Source organism: Macrotis lagotis, chromosome X (assembly GCF_037893015.1).
Source record: "Macrotis lagotis isolate mMagLag1 chromosome X, bilby.v1.9.chrom.fasta, whole genome shotgun sequence".
Classification (NCBI taxonomy): domain Eukaryota; kingdom Metazoa; phylum Chordata; class Mammalia; order Peramelemorphia; family Peramelidae; genus Macrotis; species Macrotis lagotis.
In genome coordinates, this window is record NC_133666.1 from 466182943 (window position 1) to 466206276 (window position 23334).

Consider the following 23334-nt stretch of genomic DNA (forward strand, 5'->3'; position numbering starts at 1 on the left):
ATTTTCCTTACTCTTTATTCCTAGAATTTTATTCAGAACATCTGATATATCTCTTTTCAACTGATATTCTGTTTTCTTACTTTATGGATCTGTAGTTACTCATAATATGTAACATGAGTAATTTCCCTTTTAGATAGATCATTTGTGGTTATCTCCAATGACATTTTCATTTCATAGTGTGCTTTTAAAATGGAAAAGTTAAATGACTTACCCAGGATCATTATCCAGGAAAATATCAGAACCAACAGTGAACCAAGATCTCCAAACTCCAAATTGCATGTAATTTCTACTATATTACACTCCTTTTTCTTTTAAATTATTTTTAATTTTCAGTTTTAAATTCTCTTCTTTTCTCCACCCCTTTCCCCTATCCGTCAGAAAAGCAAAAGAAACAATACTTATTATTCATATGAAGTAATTAAAAAACAGCATATTGTGAAAAAAAGCAAAAAAAAGAAAAAATATGCTTCAATCTACATTGAGCTTCATTTACTTCTTTCTGGAGGTGGATAGCATTTTTTCATTATGAGTCATTAGGAATTGACGGCATCATTGTATTCATCTGAATAGCTAAATCTTTCACAGATGTTCATTGTTATAATATTGCTGCTACTAAGACTCTCCTGGTTCTGCTTACTTCACTTTGAATCAGCACAAACTTCCTTTTTCTGAACCTATCATCTCAATTTCTTGTAGCATTAAACTATCACAATAAAATACAACTTATTCATTCATTCCCTGATTTGCTGGATATCTCCCCCCCCCCCAATTTTATGATTATTTGCTACTTCAAAAAGAGCTACTGAATTATTTTTTTGTTCTTTGAGCTCTTTGTGGTATGGGCCTAATACTGGGTCAAACGAGATGCAGTTTTGGGCATAGTTCCAAATTCTTTTCGGAATGATTGGACTAGTTTACAATTCCACCAATAGTACAGTCTACTAGACTTCCCTCAAAGATTCCATCATCCTCCCTGGTTTTCATACTAGCACAAAAATAAGTATTTTTCTGAGGTTTTAGAAGTCTGCATAATATCCATTCTCTTCCTTTTAAGAGAGTGCTACAATTGATTTTTCTCTGTCTCTACAAGCATCAGTCCTGTGAAAAGATGTCTGTGTCTTCCTAAAATAAGACAAATGAAATTTATTCTGTGCTTTTAAAAAAATAAATTCTATGAAATAGAAATTTACTATTTTATATAAAATCCTTTTCCAATATTCAGAGGATGTGGCAATGTTCATTTTATTTGGTGTTTAAATTATGAGCAAAAAATTAATTTTAATTTAAAATAGGTTAATTTTAAATAAATAAATGAGACAAGAATTCTTGCTAGAGAGAATTTTCTAGATCCCAGCTCTGGGCCATTTGAAGGCTAGAATAAACTTAACTTGCATTATGATCAAGACCTCTCTTTTCCCCTATTAGCAGATACTAACCAGATATTCCTGGACCAAAACTACCCATTTAGAATCTTAACACATCTTCATTGGTTTGGTTTCCCAATTGGCTCATGGAAATTAGGAAAATTAGGGAATTGGGGAAAACATGAATCTTTGACTTGGCAATACAAAAGTAAATCACACAATAATTTTTAGGGACTTAAGAGAGGGAAGATGCACAGTCCTAGGCTTGTTATATCAGTGGCAATAACTCCTCAGATAAAAACTATTCGTGAGTTAGATCAGCAAATTTTGTCTACAATTTTCACTGAGAGGGTTTTCAATGTCACTTATCTCTAATGCATTCTCTATATAGTATTCAAAATAATTTTCCTAAAATACAACGAATCTGACCATGTTACCCTCCTGTTCAAAGGCCTTCCATGGCTCCCTTTTGTCTCTAAGATAAAATGCAAATTCCTCAGCCTAGAGTTAAAATCTCCTACTTCCTGGCATCAGCTTGCTTCTTTAGATTTTTTTTCCTATATTACTTGCCCTCAGGTTCTCTAAGTTCCAACCAGTCAGGTATGTATTTATTAATTTTTAACTGTATTAAGCATAGCCCTCAGCACTTGAAACAGCTAAATTATTCAATTCAATAATAAATATAACTTATTTCAATGCCTTGAACATAGTAGGAATTTAATCAGTGCTGGCTAAATTGAACTGATGTACTGATGAAGATACTTATTCAGGCCTCCAGGTCCAAAAGCATCTATCAACCTACTTTATCATGCTAATTCTCTTACAGAGACATCTTCTTCCCTTGTTGTGGAAAAGGAAGGATAAACTTCAATAAGTATTACATGGGCAACTTGGTAGCACATTAGATAGAGTTCTGGTCCCAGAGTCAAGAAGACTTATTTCCCTGAGTTCAAATATGGCGTCAGACATTTACTAGCTGTGAGATCCCGCTAAAGTCATTTAATCCTGTTTGCTTCAGTTCCTCATATGTCAAATGTGCTGGAGAAGGGTCTTTCCCAAGATAATCCTAAACAAACAGAGTAATAAAGAGTTAGACATGACTGAAAAGTGACTGAACAAATATTTCATGTGAAACAAAAACTTATGAAAACTTTTTGAACAGATTGCTCTTCATCACTATACATCTACTGAACATGATTTGATTACAAAAGGATATGTCAAAACACATAATATGTAATGTGGAACATTGTGATTCTTAGAATAGTCAAACAACAATCTTTGAATTATGGGTCAATAACTTCATGGGAGGTTTACAGACAGATTAGCAACACTGAACTTTAAGATTATAAGCTCATAGATTTAGATTTGAAAGGTACTTGAAAAGCCACCTAGTCCAATGTCATCATTTTAACATGAGGAAGTTGAGGTTCAGGAGAGCAGGTGACTTTTTCGGGATCAAATAGTTTTCAAAGTGTCTAAAGGAGAACACAAACTCAGGTCTTCCTAACTCCAAATCTTACTTTTTTTCTGTTGTATTTCTGTTGTTATGGTGGTTGAAGCTCTCAAGATATAGGTTGTTTTATTTTACATTTCCTGTACATTTTTTCAAATGATTATTAGCAATTTATGTTTGTGAAAAATTTCTCTTCATATCTTTTGACAGTTTATTGGTTGTGGACATTTACTTAAATTTTTTTAGGTTTTTTTTTTTTTTTTTGCAAGGCAAATAGGGTTAAGTGATTTGCCCAAGACCACACAGCTAGATAATTATTAAGTGTATGAGGCCAGATTTGAACTCAGGTACTACTGACTCCAGGGCCAGTGCTCTATCCACTGCACCACCTAACTGCCCCATTTACTTAAATATTTTTTAAATCATTGGCAAAAAACCTTTTATACTATCCTTATAAGAAAAGATAAAGAAATTGGTCCATATGTCAGGATGATAATATTATGTGGATATTCAGAACTGGCTGAATGGCCAAACATAATCTTATTTGGAAGGAGGCCTCTAGTAGAGTTCCTCAATGCTTTGTGCTTGTTGCTAGATTATCAAATGCTTTTATTAATGATTTGCAAGTATGGATATTTACATGGATGACATGATTAACAAATTTGTAAATCGAACAAATCTAGAGATAGCTAACATGTTCCATGACAGCAAGATCTCAAGAAACTATTGGAATAATTATCTTGATCTAAACTAATGCAATAAAATTGAGTAAGGATAAAGGTAAAGTTTTGGCCTTAAGTTCTAAAAAGAATTTTCACAAATACTGATGGGAGAGAAGCAGAGCTTATTGAAGGTCATCTGAACTGTTCATCTGAAAAACTGGGGGAAAGAGAGATCTGTATTCACTGAGTCAACAGTGTGATATAGCATCCAAAAATCTAATGTAGCTTCAGGCTAGTTTGAAAGAGACATTGGTTAGAACAAGGGAAGTGATAGTTCTGCTGCATTTTGCCATAGTCAGAACACATCTTTCCCTATTGGATTTCCAGTTGGAAGAGATCTATCTAGACCAGGGGGTGTCAAATTCTCTCTTATGTGGCCAGAAAAACCCCTGAACAGGACTTGATCCAAATTAAAATGTAATTGAGAAATGTTTAAACAAAATAAATAAAAATAAAATGTGCATAATGTTAATTTGTGGTTCTCTGAGTCAGCACATAATCTTCAAGGATCTGCTTCATTTGAGTTTGATACTATTGATCAAGACCAATTCACTCATTTTGCAGATGGACAAAGAAATGATTGGTTCAAATCCAGCCTCAGACATTTATTAACTGTGCAAGTCACTGAACTGGGCAAGTCACTTAACCTTGTTTGCCTCAGTTTCCTGATCTAGAAAATGAGCTGGAGAAGGAAATGGCAAACCACTCCAGTATCTTTGGCAGGAATATCCTAAATGGATTCACACATGATTGAATAACAAAAGTTAGTTCAGGAGCAGATTCAATTGTCAAAATTTGGTTCTTTGACTTCAAAACTTATGCTTTTGCCTTGCTTTTGGATTCCATATCTTTTTTTTAAATAATTTTTTTGGAGGCAGTCAAGGTTAAGTGATTTGCCCAGGGTTACATAGCTAGTAAGTTTATGAAAACAGATTTGATGCCAGTACTGGTACTCTATCCACTGTACCACCTAGTTACCTCAATGGTACATCTCAAGAAAACTACAGAACATCCTAGAGGAGGTTAGAGGAATATCTCCAAGATGTTTGAAGAGCCTTGAGAAAAGCCTTAAGAGAAACATCATATTTTTCCTCAAGTATATAAATGCTTTCATGTGTAAAAAGGATGGGAACTATATTGGTTATTGCAAGAGAGCAGAATTAGTAGCAGTAAGCAGAAGGTGCAAGAAGCAACTTGGGAAGTCAAAGATACAATAAAACTTGAATGAACTGCTGCATAACAGAAAACAGACAGAAGGAATGACCCAAAGATCATAATCAGAATTCTTTTCTTACAGAAAAGATAATAAAAGAGACTTCTCCCTCTCTATACAGAACTGCTGGGCTACAAGGACAGAATCAGGCATATAGTTAAATATGCTAACTGTACTGTTATTAGAGAGAAATCTGTTGCAGGTGGAAGAAGTTATTGATAAGTGATATCAATATAAAAAGGACAAAAAGCTTTCATACAAGCAAAAAATAGAATGGAATGAACCATTCACTAAAGATCTTCAAAGAAAAACTTTATACCTCTTGATGAGTAAGTCAATGGGATAGATATGAATACACACACATATTTAAGTATAGGTAGAGTCATTGAGATGCCATCAAACTCTGAGATTCTATGGTTCTTAAAACTTAATTTAGTTCTAATTCTCCTATGAAAGATTATGTTAAGAAAGTCACTTCTCTTTTCTGTACTTTAACTTCCTCATTTACAAATTGACTAAATTGTCTTTAAAGTCTAAGATTCCCTAAATCTCTAAAATATGAGTTCAAAATGTACTTTCAAAATTATTTGGGAGAGAAGAACTACTATAATCTTCATCTGAGATGATTTCTCCTTAAAGGGAAAATATTATTAATGTAATTATAGATAAAACACTATTTATATCTGGAACTTCCAGATTGGGAAGTGAGGGAGAGGAGGAGAGAAAGAGACAGACAGAAAAAAGAAACAGACTAGTGGGGGGGGGGGAAGGACCTGGGGAAAGGTACAATAAAATACAAGAAAAATTCTCTCCTTTCCCCTTCTATTGCATTAATGTCATCTGAAGTATCTCTGCCCTTGTTGGATGTCAGCTACTAGCTCCTCTCGTGAAACAGCTTGTGCTTGCTTCCTGGGAATTTTACAAGAGTTGCTGTTCTTTATACAAGAGAAGAACAATAGTTTGAATCCAAAATGGGGAGGCTGAAATAGTAAGAGAATTTTTAAGATGAAGAAAAGCCAAAATAAAATAATAAAGCTAATGGGTGTATGTATGTATGTATAAATGTAAACAATCCATATCCACGGATAGATGTGTGTGTGTGTGTGTGTGTGTGTGTAAAAATACATAAAGCACATGCCTATACATAAAAATATGAATATACACACATTCATATATATGTCTGTGTGTAAAATGATTCTCTTACTGTTCCTCCTGAATGAATCTCCATTTCTCATTTCCATGTCTTTGCATTGGCTTTCGGTGTCTAGAACTCATTCTGCTTTATCTCTGCTTCTTCAGGCTTAGCATATAAGGCACCTTCTCCATAATACTTTTCCTGATCTTCTCATCTGCTTAGTGCCTCCCTCCTATTCCTGACAAAATCCTACCCTGTATATATTTATTATGTTTTTACTAATAGCGCATTTTATTTTCTCCAGCTAGATTATAAATTTATTGAGTTTAGGTAGTAGATACTTTTGTCTTTATAATCCCAACAACTTGCATTGTGCCATGGTAGAAACTTGATAGACTTTCTTGTACTTCTACAAGTATGAGTTGGGCTAAATGTCCATTGGCCCTAAAAGTCTTTTAGCTATTATAACATTTTCTGTCTATGAAAAGTCAAATTCCTTTTAGGTTGTTATAATGGGGAAATGAGGGCCAAGTAGGTGGACAGAGCACTAAGGTTGGAATCAGGAAGACTTCAAATCTGACCTCACAAGCAAGTCACTTAATCCTATTTGCCTCAGTTTCCTCATGTGTAAAATGATTTGGAGAAGGAAATGGCAAACCACTTAAATATCTAAGTCAAGAAAACCCCTTAATAAGGTTATGAAGGGTCACCTTGGCTGAAATGACTCAATAGCAAAAAATGGAGAATGAAAGACTTGTAGACTAATTTCAAAAGCAATCTTTGATTTTAATAACTATTGTTTGTTGTGGCAGTGATTTCTTTGTTACTTTAATATATTTATAAGGTTTGGGTATAGAAGAGATGGCATATTATGGTATGTGATAATCATGTTTCAGGATAAATCTCATTTACCATAACTTGAGTACAGACCTCCCAAAAGTTATCTAGTCCTCCTTTTCCCTCATTGATCCCTTAGCAGCTATGTTGCTCACACTAATTTTGTTGGACAAGTATTCCCCTAACAAACTTAGAATATTCAGAAAATTTAACAAACCTAATTACTGGAATGTAGAAGGCCATCTTCCAAAATGATGCACGTTTAAAATTTTCTCCAGTTCTGTTATGTGCATAGTTGGTTAGCATGTCACTAGTATACCAATTTAGTGTGGCTGCAAAATAACATTTTTGAGACCATTAAATTTCAGTATAATGTAAATATGTGAAGTTCAGCCACATAAACTGACTGTTAAGCAGGGACTTACTATCACGAATGTTGCTTTATTCCCTTTTTGCCTTATCATATATTTTACCTGTGTTGGGTTTTCTGCATTCTATGTGTCTTAGCCCCTCTGGATTCATATTATCTTGCTGAAAGAAATAAAACTAAACAAAATATCATGAAAGATGCATTTATTATTTCTACCAATTGCATTTTTATTGTTTAACATCTTCAGCCTGCTTGGCAGATTAGATTAAGTGAACACAGGGCTCTGAATTATTTCCCTGATGGCAGCTATTTCTGTCAGACAAGGACCCAGCAGGACATATATACAAAAGATCAGATGGTGATTGTCCATTTATTGGCCATTTATATACCATACAGTTGGATGAATAGAGTGTGAAATATGATATATAGCTACAAAGTTCCTGCCCCACCCCCAGTAGTGTTCAAGTTTAGAAATAAGAGAAAGATGGGGATAATCAGGGACAAAAATGGAACTCGCAAGGAGTTTCTCAAGAAAAGGAAGTCTAAATTGAAGCAGGAGAGGGGAAGTTGGTGAATAGAGAGATAATGAGGGCCAGTAACAGTGAAGTTTATCTTGGGGTTAATGCAAGAATTTTTTCCTGTGGCAAATTTTTTCATTGTGGCATGAATTTTTAAAGGGTGAAATGATTTCCATATTTCAAGGATTCATGGTTTCCTGACTTTGGGGACTGCCTTTCCTAAGGCAGAATTAGTAACCCTTGTACAACAGAGTCTTACTGAATTGTAGTAGCTGAAAAAATGATCACAGTGTGTAGCCAACTTGCAGATAAACATTTTGGAACTTAAGTAGAATGGTTGTCAGTTGTGAGCCTTTCATTGGACCCACATTTGTAGCTTTTCCAGACTAGTATGAAATTTGTCAAAAATGTATTTTGCTTATAAAACCTTCAGAAACTAAAGGTCAGGTCTATACCATGATGAAATATTAGAATGGGACTCTAAGTGAAGGAGAGGTACAAGTTATCAGAAAAAAATCAAGTTTATAGTTTAATTAATTTACTTAGCTAATATTTAGCTAAGTGAGGAGGTAACAGAGTACCCCTATATGCATGACATGGTAATATATTAGCAATTGTCACCATTCTTTCTACTTCTTTAGCAAAACATCATAAGACCAATGGGTTATAAGCCATAAAGTCAGTATTCCACAAGGCAGTGACCTAAGCCAAAGAACTATCAGGAAGTTTCAATCTCTAGCAGAGGAAAAGGGCCTGGAATAGTACCTTCCACATGTTCACTATTTTATAAATAGTGGTAGAATTGAATTAATTCTGCTTCCTAATTTCTCTTGTTTTATAATTTTAACAGTAGTACATTTCTACATTGCTTACTTGTAGTACTGTATTAAAATTTCTTTAATTTACCATCCTTAGGATACTCTAGTCATTAAAATAGTCATATTAATAGAATTATATCTACCAAAAGGAATGACAAAGTTCCAAAGACTATGTCATTGTTGTTAAGTCATTTTAGTTATGTCTTACTCTTCAGGATGCCATCTGGGATTTTCTTGGAAAAGATAACAGAGTAGTTTGCCATCTCCTTTTCCAGCTTATTTTTTTAACAGATGAAAAATGGAGGCAAACAGGTTTAAATGACTTCTCATATATATCTGAAGCAAGATTCAAAATAAGGAACATTAGTCTTCCTGATCTCAGGTCCTGTACTCTATTCATTATGACACCTTGAATTAGAATAAAGAAAAATAAAGACTTAGTATTTTTAAACAATAGCTGATCAAAGAATTTGTTCAAAGGAATTTTGTGAAGCTCAAATGAATTGACCTATTTGAAGCTGCCTTAAAATGCTACTAAATGCTAACTGCCTGTGCTCTCTTCCCTTCTCCCTCTAAACCAAGGGTGGGGAATGACTGGCCCATGGGCCCTATAATCATTTAGTCTGGTATAGTCATAGCAACCAAAGATGGGACTTAACATTCAAGAAATCTAAAAGCTTTTTGGGGGTGATTTAAATAAATGTTGACCAAATATAGTAGGCTAATTTTTAAATTGATAATTTTGTATGACCTACAAAGGATGTTATAAATATCCAAATGGCCCTTAGCAGAAAAAAAAAAGGTTCTCCACCCCTTCTCTAAAGTATATTTATTATTTGGTCATCTCATCAAGTCCTATGAATTCAGTTATCTCAATAAGCAGATTTTCAGATTTACTAATTCAGTCTTAATCTCTCTCTAAACCTTATCTTCAATTGTCTGTTACACATCTCAAACTGGATGTCTCATAAACATTTTAAACTGAATATATTCCAAACTGAATTTATTCTATTTCCATCTTCCTAACCCTTACATCTTCCTAACTTTCCTATTACTATGGAAGACACCACTATCCTTCCAGTTACCCAGACTCACAACTAAGATGTCATCAACTCATTCTCTCTCTCCCACTCTATCTAAATTGTCTCCAAATGTGGCTTGGGCCTTTTGTAACATCTATTATTTACACCTTCATCTCTTCTCTGGCACCATCATCACCCTGGTGCAATGCCTCTCACCTGAAACCTAGACAATTACAACAGCCTACTGGTTAGTCTCCCTGCCTCAAATCTCTTTTCCCTCCAATTCATCCTCCATTCAGCTGTCAAATTAATCTTCCTAAAGTGCAGACTTTACCATGTCACCTTTCTATTCTATAAACCTCAGTGGCTCTCTATCATTTCCAAGATCAAATATAAAAGTCTCTTTATAGTTTTTTTAAAGGACTTTATAACCTGTCCCCCTCCAAGCTTTCTAGTCTTCCTCTTCCTTATTTTCCTTTACATACTCTGTGATCTAGTGCTACTTCTTTCTTGTAGAAAACCCTGTCTTCCAGCTCCAGACATTTTCACTGGCTTTCTTCTATGGCAGGCATTCTCTCTTGCTCAATAATGCTTCCTGCATTCCTTAAAATTTCACCTTCTATAAGAAGCCCTTTTTGATCCCCCTTAATGCTTGTGTCTTCACTCTGTTTATCTCCATCTTGCCCCCTAAATATAAATATATATGTATATATCTATACTATACAGTGTGTATATATGTAAGGTGTGTATGTGTGTGTGTGTGTGTATATGTATGTGTATCTTGTTAGTACATAGTTGTTTTCCTTTGGTCTCTTCCATTAGACTAGAAGCTTCTTGAGAGCAGGGACTGTCTTTTGCCTTTTGTCATGTTCACAGTTCTTATCATAATGCTTGGTATATAGGAGTGCTTAATAAATACTTTTGATCATTTTTTAATATAAATTAAATGTCAATTTTTTCTTAAAGAAAATTCAAATCCAAAATCTAACATTTTGGTTTAGATTTCCGAAATTTGACTCATGATTCATGTAATTGATGCTTAGCAATGAAGAATTGAAACACAGAAAAACCATTTGCAAAGATCTAAATATAATTTCAAAATACTTAGTCATTTAAAAAAGATCCATTATTTAGAAGATAGTTTCAGGCTCTGCCTTGACCCCAAAAGAAATCCCTGTACTGCCAACTTTCTAGTGATGAGAAAGTCCTGAATATATTTTGTATCTTTATATGCTTCATAAATTTAATTCCACCTTTTATTATTAAAGGCAAAAGATTTCATTGATAAATCCCTGCAAAAATTGTTTCACCATTGTTTCTACACACACACACACACACACACACATAAAAGTTTGCATTCTAGTAAGTTAGCATATGTTCCACTAAATTAGCTATTTTCTAGAAATAAATTAACATTTTTCTTTCTGAGAATAGCATCTGTTCTTTACTACCAACAAAATAAAGATCTAAAATAAGAGGCACCGAAAAGAATAATATGAGTGAATTCATAAAGATTTATCTCTTGCTATTCTCAGATCTCAGTTCTGGTTTTAATGTTCCTGAGTAATCAATAGTAGTGGAATCAAGGGCATTTGATTTCTGCCAGATAAAGGGAACATTTTGGTTGAAGAAAGAAATGGTGAAAAATATATCTCAAAGCAAGTAAGATGATTGTATTGAAAGACTTGTACTTTGTAATATTCTGCCATGCTCATTAGTCATCAATTTACTTAAGAACTGTTTATTAACCATCAACTGTATGGGTAATATGACCTAGATGTTCTTGGGAAAAGCAGAATAAAGTCTACTTTTGAGGGATCTGACATCTATCCATAGAGATCCAAAACATAACTTTGTGAAAGTTTTTGAGAACATTTATATATCAATTAGCTAGCATTTATTAAACACTTGCTGTATGCCTGGCACTTTTGGCAGGTATACACATATTGCTAGAGGAGCTTATACTCTTGATCTGTCAGGAATGGGGAGTAGTAACATCTAGAGAAATAAGAAGGGATCTTCTGAAGAAGCTAGTATTTGGCTTGAGCATTAGAGGGAGCTGAGGATTTTAAGAAGCATGGATAAAGATGAAGAGAGAATCCCAGATTTTGGAGACAAACAGCCTGTTGAAACATATGGAGACCAGGATAGAATGCTGTATCTGGGGAAAAACAGAAGTCAGTCAGTGAGTCTTAAATAAAGAATTTAAGAGAGGAGAGTATCAATTTAAAAAGAGAATAGAAAATTGGTATTATAAGTACTTTATTGATGTGCTACAAGAGAGGGCAGAAAAAAAGATAATTAATTTTGAAATCTTTGAGATGATAAATTATGAGCTAGGTTTTAATAAAGTAATTGAATTAGTAATTATGGACAGTCTTTGTCTTTCACTGATGTCCACTTAATGTCTGAAACTTTTTCAGAAAGTCACTCATATGTTGTGTGAACCATTGAGAGACTACTAGTGAACACCAACAAGATTCACAGACAATGAAAAGGTGTGAATCCCTTACAAATGGTGTCATTGAAAGGAGCAATCACATCCAAGAGATCTCAGATCTATCAAATACATATGCTTAAGAGCTCTGAATTTATAGCTGTGAGTCATTTTTTTTGATTGGCTCTGTATGGAGGGGAAAAAAATTCTATCATGGATGAGTTTCCAGGGATCTTATCAGGGAAAGAGATACACAATAAACTGTTTTTCTTAGGATCATTGACATTAGTGTTCCACAGATGGATAAAAGAAATTTAAAGTGTCAATTCCATTAGAACCTCTTTTATCAATGGGAAAGAAAAAAATAATAGACCTGTCTAATTTTGAGTCAAAATTCTAAAAACAACAGAAGGATGGGGGGAAACTTTTCTGAAGTTACATATGGCCAAGTCTCTAATGGAAGATAAAAAGGAGAATTTGTGGAGGTAGAAAGGGAACTGCTTTCGTAAATCAAGTGAAAAGAAATAGCAAGCACTTAACAAAAGTTGACTCAACCAACTACTCCTTCACTATTCCCATGGAGAGTTGGTCCAAAAATGGCTTTCCATGGAGCTGGCAGAGGTAGGTGGTGAGATAGAATGGGTGACATATAACTGCAACTGAAGAGCCAAGCATAATATTTCCTCCCTCTTCCTATATACACACACCTGGTACCAAGATTCAAGTCTCAAATTTGGTTCTCAATCTTCCACTGATGATTGGAAAAGAGGATAAAGAATGGCTCTTGATTTTGGAAAACTGACACTAAAACACAAGCTATTCACATCCTTTTTCCAATCTGATGAAAAATGAACTAAAATATGAATTGTTTTAAGTTGTAATAATTAGTTATTTGACAAATAGTTTGCTTGGTTTAAAAAAATTCCTGTTCTTTGACCATTTATCTATTGTGGAATGACTTTTGCTTCTATATGTTCTTATTTATTTGTATCAATTCCCTATATGTCATATAATAAACATTTGTTAAAAAAATTAGGAAATTAAATCTTTTGAGATTTTATGTAATCAGGGCAAATTTTCTGCCCTATCTATTTGTTACTTAATCATTTTTCCCCGAGCTGTTTCAAAACTAAATTTATGCCCAAAACATGTGAGAAATGTGTAAAAATGGTTTTTATCACATTATGTTATATAAATTATTAGTGGTTCTGTAAATTTCAATCACTGTTATGCATTTCATACCCCTTATTATCTAATATAATTCATATGGAACATTCTGTCTTTTCAGTTATAGTAAGGCAAGTTGAATGGATTATAAATTCTTCATGGATAGCCATACAAATGACCAGAGTTTGGTTAACTTTTCCAAATAATTGAGGACATGCCTGATTCCACAACCCAGATTATCTTTTGTACTTTTATCCTTAAAGGACAGAGCAATTTTGATTACTACCCCCTATAAATATTTTCATGGAAATTTATCTGACCTACCATGTGGATATCATCCAAAGTAGGCAACTGTGGTTTAATTGATGGAGTAGTGGTGCTAAGAACATATTTTTTTCTCTCTCTCTCTCTTCATATAATGTAAAAAGTCAGTTATAAACCACTTTTGAAGCAGGGAAAGAAAAAAGATTAGGTAATAAATGTATAGATAAGGTAGAAAATTTACCCTCATGACAAAAGATTTAATTTTCTAAATTTTATATATCTATTACATAAGCTAAGAACATATAGTCTCTTTTTTCAAATAATGTGAAAAGTCAGCTGTAAACTGCTATAAAACTATATAGTAGTTACAACTATAAAACACAGTATAAATGTTCTTATGATAAACTTATAGTTGCTGGATACAAATTTTGTAAGTCACTGTTTCTTTTTCTTAATTTTACTGAAAATTTAGTCTATTTTAGATTTTGCATTGTAGCATGTGGTGTGTCTCTTAGATTCTACTTTTTTCCTCCTATAGAGAGTGTTGGCTATGGCTTTTAGAGTTCCCTATACAAATAATAACTTTGGGTAAATTTGAATGATTCATTGGATATATTATTAGTTCTGTTGTCACAACTGTTGGACCAACTGAAATTTTTATAGACTCCAACTTTCTGGGGATCTTATCAACAGCAGATACTTAAATACATGGGAGAGCTAGGTGGAGCAATGAATGGATAGTGCACTGACCTTGGAGTCAGGAGGACAGCAGTTCAAATCCAGTCTCAGACACATGCCACTTACTAGCTGTGTGGCCTTGGGCAAGTCACCTAATATTGAACGCCTTGCATCCAGGGCTATCTCCAATCATCCTGATTCATATCTGGTCACTGGACCCAGAAGACTTTGGAGGAGAAAGTGAGACTGGTGACTTAGCATCGCACCCCTTCACTCAAATATAATTCATGTGCTTGTCATGGCATCATCTCCCTGATGTCAGAGTCTTCTTTGAGGATGAAGGACTAATCATCAAGTACTTAAATGCTAACTGAAAGCATTATTTTTCAGTTTTTTAATAATTTAAAATTTTAATGTATCTATATGGATAATATAAAATAAAATTTCATATTTTATTTGTAAAATGCATATATTTTTTATGTAATTAACATTGTGAATGCCTGGCACATTGGCTTGTACATAAGGAAGAAGAGAAAAGAGTAAACATTAAGTGCTTACTGCATGCTAGGCACTGTGCCAAGTACAAATATCTCATGCCTCATAGTTACCACTCAATATATATTTGTTAAACTAGATGTTTGTGGAATTTTTTTCTTCTCAAAGCTATTCTCTTGCTGATAAATTGGTATTATATTTGAAATCTAGATATATATATATATATTCACAATTTTGCATTCAAATAGCATTTATTAATCAATCATATGCCAGATATTGTGCTTGGAGGATACAAGAATAATAACTGAAATAGGGAAAAAACAATTATGTAATACACACACATTAAACATAATATGAAATGTATAAATATATACACAAAATAGACAAGGTAGTTTGGGAGGGGAAATCTATAAAATTCATTCAGAAGATGATTCTTGGGCTACCTTTTAAAAGAAGAGAGGGACTCTTTGAGGCAAGGTAAGGAGGGAGTGAATTCTCAACATGTGAGACAGCCAGTACAAAGCCTCTGGGACAAATAACAATAGTTAGCCATTACCTAGCACTTTGAGATTTATAAATCACTTTACATGTTTTCCAACATGAGATGAAAATTTAAAGATAGGGAAAAGAGAAATTTTTGGATTCCTTTTATATGAATCTCAGAATGCAAAACCAGCAACATTGTCCAATGTGTGTACACCCACTGTTGAAGTGTCCACTGCATGCTGGGCACAATGAGATACACAAAGACAAATTAACTTCACCCTAGAGAAACTTACACACGTATATGAACTTTGTTTTCTAAGGAAACTGGCCAAGAAGCGAAAGGAAACAATGAGCAGCACCCGGCAAGAGATGACGGTGATGGTGAATTCAATGGACAAAAGCTATGCTGAGCAAGGAACCAACTGTGATGAGGCTTTTTCATTCATGGACACACACAATGTGAACGGGAGATGTAAGTTCAAAAATATTGACTTTAAGCATTTCTCTTTCACTTTTGAGAAGGGTTTAAAATATTCACCCCAAAATTCCCCCTTACCTTTTCAGTGATTTAGTTGAGTATCCCATGAAACTCTCAATCTCTCAGGGTTACAGAACATTCTTCCTACTGTAAACAAAGGAAGCCTCTATCAGTACCGATAACAATAAGCTTTTTCAGTCTTTTCAACCATAAAGAAGAGATCTTATTGTAGGAGACACCTGTTTATTATTTTCTTTGTGACTTGGATCCTGTTTATATTGATATATGGTATAGGATATTACACAGTTAGAACCTATTCAAAAAACAATATTCTTCAGGGTAGTAACAAGTTAGTTGTTTTCTTTGTCCAATAGGTTTTGGCATTATTAACAAGGAACAATTAGCTTTTTTATTTGAAGTATAAATAATAAATTTGTCTTTCCCTACTATCAGGCTTTAGTTGTATTACAAAAAGATAAATACATAAGATTATATTTCTGTATCTCTATATCTGTCATTAAGTCATAGTTCTAATGAGATACAAGTTAATTTCTGACATAGACTACTTGACTTTCCCCCAACATTTTATGGTCATAGATTGCAACCTTATCTTTACTAGAGATGCATGCTCATGTTCAGAAAGGGAACTGGCAAAGAAAAAGTGAATGAATCAGCACAAATCCATCAGGTTTTTTTAATCTGGCTATGGAATAGTGCTATCATTTCAGGGTACAAAGGAAAACACAAGTACCTATGTGTTCCTCTCCTTTGTTCTTAAAGGTAACAATCCTAAGGGTGTTCTATATGTCAAAAGATAGCAGCAAAGCTCAGGCTACAGAGTATACATGTAATCTGTCCCCTGGATAACATCTCTAACCATTTCTTGCAAATTCTTTGGTCTTTATAATTATGTTTACCTGACCTGAATCAATGCCTTCTCTTCTTCCTTCCATGCATAGTTCATGCCATACAACCCAGTAGGTACAGTACACTGGGCAGTCTGTTCTTTCTCAGAAGTCCGTGTTTGTATTATACCATTTACCACTCTGTAACCTTAGTTACAGTTGGCATTTTACTACTCTCAGAGAAAAGGAGATATATACCTTACTAGAGTCTCACCTCACAAGAACCCAGGATGATTTCCCAAAATACCTTTGTCATGGTGAAAATTCTCACAAAGAAATATATTTGGAATAATGTGCCAAAATAAGTGTAATGTACACCAAGTCCCAGAGCTTTTGATGTTTGAACAACAGGAGACAAGTACCCTAGGACAGGAATTCTAATTTGATATTTACCTTTTTAAAAAGTATTATTTCTGGAAAACTAGAAATTTTCGAGCACAGCAGAATTCTTGTGAAAACTACATGAACTCTCTTAGCTTACCTACCATTTTTCCTTAATTAATCCTGCCCATCTGGAAAATCAGTTGTAAAAATAGAGCAATATTCTTTCATTTTTCTCCCCCCATTACTTTGAACATGAATTAGTTATATCAAAGTCTGTCTATTAGGACTGAGCCCTCCTGGTGAAATGTTATCACAGTACTCTTTTAAAGCCTTTACAATAACAAAAAGGCAGTTTCCGGGGCAGAGGAAAATTGCCTGGAAAAGTGTTTGGTTGACCACCAGGCTGCAGGCACAAATCAACTCAACAGGAAATATATTAAAAACAGCATAAATATGAATGTGTGTGAGATCTTAAGGTGATAGAGGACAATGGACAATGGAGCAGCTATGGAAAGTCAAAAGGGAGGACTTTTTAATTTGTAGGAGATGGAAGAAAAAATGAAGTTGCAGGACATAGAAGTAAATATCAAAATATTTATAAGAAATGGAAATTTGCTCATCAAGCCATATAGATTGTATCACTTATTACAAGTTATTATGAGAGGGGAGAAGATATATCATGTAAATGAGAGATAAGAGTGGTTTTTGATGAATGAAGACAGTAAGACTGTATGATACAGTGAAAAGAGGACTGCCTCTGCACTCTGAAGTCCTAGATTCAAGTCCTAGATTCTGAGATTTATTATATGTGTGAAATGGCAAATTGGCAAATCCTTTTGCCTCTCTGTACTTCAGTTTCCTCATCTCTAAAATGAAGAGTTTGAACTAAGTATCCATTCTACCTATAGATTAGTGACCCTATAATAAAACCCATATTTTCAATTGTTCTTCTTTTATGAAAGATGAAATATGAATACTTACTTTATATTATAAATATTTACCAACCTATGTCATAAATATTTGCAAGTAATACAGCAAATGAAATTACTCATTAATTGCTGACCTAGTTTGCTTTACAGGTGTATTTTGTCTTGTCATCATAGCTTTTTTTTATATTAAGTGGCTTAATGAACATGCAGACTTCTAAATTAAATTCTTTGGAATGAATGTTTTATTCTCATCAATGTATCTTCTCATTCATGCTTCTTATAATAAGATTACTTCTTTATTTCAGGAAAGATATTGTTAAACAATTATCTATTTCAAAGATTTGTTTATATATAAGCCTCTGAAATCAGTTTATCAGCATAATGTAGGAAAAAGATCACTAAACTGAGAACCCGGAGACCCGAGTGCTTATCTCAGCTCAGTCACTAGCTAGCTGTATGAGTTTGAATAAAATGCAACCAGTTGAATAGGTGACATTTAAAGAATGAATTAAATCAATATATATATATATATATATATATATATATATATATATATACATATATATAAGTGATCTGGTGATTTTATGTATATATATATACATATATACATGTATATATATATATATATATATATATATATATATATATGATGCCATAACCCTGTGAATTGCATTCCATAAATACTTCCCCCTACTGAAGAGAGTTGTCTTAGGGATTAGATTTGTTCATGTATATAAACGACTTGAGTAATTATCAGACACTGAAACCAAACACTGCTGAAAAAAATCCCTGTAAGAAACATGCAATCATAGATTTAGAGCTCAAAAAAACTTGGGAAGTAATCTGGTCCCACCTCTTCAGTTCACAGATGGGAAAACCAAAGTTTTAATAGACCTAAGACTTGCTCAAGGTCACACCGGAAGTAAAATGGCAAAGCCAGTAATCCTCTCACTCCCAAATTGGTACTCTCCACAGTCCCACATTAGCTAATAGGTAGCATGAATTTAAAGGATAGATTGTAAGAGTAAGTGCAGTGCTTAATATTGTACTAATATCTATTCTAATTCTTTTTTCATTCACATGCCAGAATGAAATTAAAAATATATGTATATGGAAAGCAGGGTTGTCAAATTTCAAAATAAATCATATCTTAAAAATAGGGGGTATCTTTTTAAGTGAAAAAGAATAAATTTGAAGATTGCATTGTTTTGAGATATAGTTTATGTTGCAGCTTCAGGAATTATTAGTGAAAGAAGAGTCAATGAAAGACTAAGCTCTAGAAAAGATCTCCAAAGAAGAGACTGAGTTATTATTGTCCACAGTAAAGCCAACTCTTGTTGTTTTATTTCCAGATTGAGAACGTGTGGATGAAAATAAAGGTAGATGGATAGATACATACATACATACATACACATACATACATGCATACATAGAAAGACAGATAGATAGATTTACAAATTTTATATATTACAACTAACATCTACTATAGCATTACTAATTAGTAGTAGAACAGTAGAGACTTGACTGAGAGGTCAACAAGATTCACAGCCCAAGAAAGAAACTTTCTTTTTGTGAAATTAAATTATTTCAGCTACATGTCTACAGCAGAGAATGTATTTTACAAATTAAAATTTGGCAAGACTACTTAGCTAAAAGTTACAAGAAAGGTGAAGGAATACAATAGTTCTATTACATATCCTTAAAGATCAGAGAAAGGATTTTAAATAAATCATTGAGGATGTCTGATTTTGCAGCCAAACAATATAATTTTATAAATTAAATAAGAATGTTAGAGCTGGGCAGCTAGGTGGTGCAGTGGGTAGAGCACTGATCCTGGAGTCAAGAGTACCTGAGTTCAAATCCAGCCTCAGACACTTAATAATTACCTAGCTATGTGGCCTTTGGCAAGCCACTTAACCCCATTGCCTTGCAAAAAACCTTAAAAAAAAAAAAGAATGTTAGAGCTGATGAGAACTTTAGAAATATTCTAACCAGTGCCTTTCTACCCTATTTTACAGCTAAGGAAAAGAAGATCAATATTTATGTTCATTTTAAATAATAGCATTTCTATTGAATAATTTTTTAAATGATATTTTTCCAATTCTCTACTTCTCAAAAAAGCACATACAGAAAACAGAACTATACTAGGCAAAGCTAGAAGTCTTGACAAAGGTCAAATGGTAGACTTTGTTGAGGTTTTTTGATTAAAATTTTAAGTGATAACAGGATACCACCTCCTAGGTACAATTTCCTGCCTTCAAAGACAAATGGGAATTTCTCATGCCAGGGACTAGGCCAGTTCTTAGTACAATGATAATGGCAATAATTACTACATAGACTTTTAGCAGATCACTGAGATGTTGCTGACATCAGCGATCTGAACCAGGATTGGGCTCGGTGCATCCTCCCCAAGTGGCCTCCAATTTTCCAGTTCAGGGACCTATCTACTGTCAATGACTAGATTTTCTTTTCTTTACAGCTGTGTCTTCACCATCATCTTTTACAATGAAAACTAATACACTGAGCACCACAGTGCCTAATTCCTATTACCCAGGTAACTGATTTTTTTTTCCATTGTTTCATCTCTTCAAAACCCCTTAACAATCAGAACCAATCAGTACTCACTTTGCTTTATTCATAGTGCTTTAGGAGCTTAATAATTTGTTTGACATGTTGTAACCAGATGCTTTCTAGGGGGACATGGGGGGAACTTTTCATCAATCATTTACTGTTCTTTCTCTTTTTACCTTTTCTGCATTGACCTGCTTATGATGTATGACAGATCCATTTGTGCCAACTGCAATTTTAGGTGAGAACATTTCCCTTTATCAAAGTTTATTGCAGGAATAAGTTGGAAAGTCAGCGCCCACTCTCTAAGAGACTGGCATTTTTATTCTGTATGATGCAATGACTGGGCACAGGACATGGGGGAGGGAAGTATCAGGAATGTTTTTAAAACATTCTCCCTTAAGAAGGAAGGTTGCCTGCATGTGTGCTGGGGACAATACCAAGACTTCTGCTGTCAGATTCAAGTCAGACAGCACACTCCCAGGAGGCTCCTTACTATAGGAGACCGAAATGCTACATAGAGATTTAAGCATATAGTGAGAATACATCTCCCAAACTAGTCGTGTTAGATGTCTGAGAGCTAAATTTTGCCCAATGAGAGAATCATAGAAGTGAAAATTATCTCTCATTATATTCAGTTATTTTTATATGCTATGGACTTCAATTTTGAAAATAGCACTTTTCTAATTATGCCAAATATACAGAAAAATAAAATTGTAAAAATAAAATTTGGCCACCTACCAGATCTTGGCAAGGCTCACAATACCACCAATTTTCCAATGTGTCTGTCACACAGTGAAATTTCAAAGGAGCTGATATTTTGAACAGTGAAATGACAAGATGGCACTTTACAATCAGATGATTTATTATTTGTCAGATGTCACTGGAAATGAATTAAGGTATTAGTCCTTTGGGGCACAAAGTATTTAAAGTATGAAATGTTTCCAGCACAGGGGGTTGGGAGGTGGGGGGCAATGACCCATGTGTCCAATATGAGAAGGGTGAAGAGAGATGGCATTACCTGGCTATGATAACAAACTGAGCATGAGCTGCTATTGCATTTGAGACGCCTAAAGTAACCAGAGTGTATCATGGCTTGTGTTCTCTTTCTATTACTAACCATACCGAAAAGGAGCACAGCAAAAACGGCATCAAGGTATATAACAATTCATTGTAGCCAGAGTTCCATCCTCAATTGTTCTAACTTCTTCCTAATTCTCTTTTACAAAGGTCTATATCTTTGCAACTGTCAATTTTTTTCCTCCTGTGCTTCTCTTTTCTCTCTTTATGGTTTTACATTAGTGTGATTTTTTTTTTCTATGGTGTTATACGAGCTTGAGCCAATGAGTTGCCAAAGTAAGATGAAACGGGCAGCCACATAAGAAAGGGCAGAAGCCCCAGAACTTGGGCTGCTAAACTCCTGTGGTGGGGAGGGGACTAATGGTGCCCCTCCTTTATTTTTGAAGCCACATCTAAAGCACAGAAATGTAACATTTCTGTGCTTACATGAGTGGGGAACAAGTTAATCATAGCTACCATAACAATGTAATCTGCATGCAAATGACAACTGAAGAATCTTTTGACAGGATGAAATTTGAGATTTCTTTGTGTGCTGTAGCATTCATTCAGCACTTTGTCTGGTAGATATTGTGACCTTGGAGGGGCTATGAGTGAGTTGGGAAAGCTAAACTACAAATTGTTAAAAGGTAGAAAATATTTAGATTTCAGAATAGGATAACTATAAGTTTATTAAATCAACTTCAGAGTAGTGGACATTTTAAAAAGTTACTTTGTAATTATTGAAATCTAATGACTTTTTTAAAATAGGCTTCTATTTGGTGAAATAATGACTTAAAAAGGACAATTTTGGCAGTATCAAAATAGACAGATTTGAAGACTAACTCAACTGAACCAATAAATATTGGTGATTCTATATAGCATCTATAGATGTCAATGACAGTGCTTTGGAATTATATTTCCTTAGGCTGATCACATAATGTTAAGACAAATCCTTATGAAGCATAGTGGGCATTAATCAAGTCAACACATGATTCTCTTCTTCCAACTCTCCCTCTCCTCACCTTTGTGAGACCAAACATGTGAATAATTTGCCATATTTTTTTGTGGCAATAGTGTGTGTTGGTGATAATAGCTTCTCTTTTAAATCTGGGGAAGCAGAGCTTTTTTCATGTACCCAGGTACTTCCTTAGTCATTCATCCCCAGGTGCCAACATTCCCAGATTAAATAAGTAAATCTAGTTGTTTTATTACTTTAATGTCAGTTTGTTCTAAAATATATTTTCACAAAAAAGATAACCCAGGAAATATAGTATTTATGACAAATCATATCACCTTTGCATCCTTGGGGCATTTTTAATAGGGAAAAAAGGACTTCTTAAATCCTTAAAAGTAAATATTCATCTGAGTATCTCTTAGAAATTGAAAATAATGGATTCATTCATTATTGTCAAAATGAGAATCCTTGACTTTCTCACAGGGTCACTTTAAATTTATTTATACCATCATATTGATAGACCTTTTACATTTGTTTTTTAAAACTAATAGGAAAAATGGCAATACCCATTTTGCTAGTTATTATGAGTCTTCAAGATATCTTAATATTATTTATGCATCATTTTTTTCTAAATTATTTTAGAGCACATACATCATTTAATCCTGAGATTTCAAGTCCTAACTGAAAACTTTAGGCTGCTTCTAGCACCTCAAGTCTAATTACATAGACTTATTTATAGTTTTTACATATGAGCATGAAATCAAATTACGATCATGAGAACAAAGATTTAGAGCTGGAAGAGACTGAGGGGTTATCTAATTCAAACCCTTCCTCCTACTCTATTTTGCTGCTAAAGAAACTGAGGCCAAAAGATGTTAAGTAACTTGGTTAAGGTCACCCAGATAGTATGGTTCAGGTGGGCTTTGAACCTAAGTCTTCTTCCCTAAATCCAGTACTCTTTTTATTGTACCATGCAGCCTCTGGGAAGGAAAAAAAATTAATTAGCGCTTTTATTTTATTTTAGTTTTTTGCAAGATAATGGGGTTTAGTGGCTTGCCCAAGGCCACACAGCTAGGTAATTATTAAGTGTCTGAGATCGGATTTGAACTCAGATACTGCTGACTCCAGGGCCGGTGC

General features: G+C 34.0%; 1 protein-coding gene across 1 annotated transcript in view; it reads left to right on the plus strand.

The window, feature by feature from the left end:
* The window catches only part of PTPRM (protein tyrosine phosphatase receptor type M), a 1090562-nt gene that overhangs the window by 868631 nt on the left and 198597 nt on the right, over positions 1–23334 (plus strand). Inside the window, exons 16-17 of the mRNA XM_074202077.1 lie at positions 15300–15451; positions 20095–20169. Coding sequence (XP_074058178.1) covers positions 15300–15451; positions 20095–20169 — 227 coding nt within the window. The remainder of the gene's footprint in view (positions 1–15299; positions 15452–20094; positions 20170–23334) is intronic.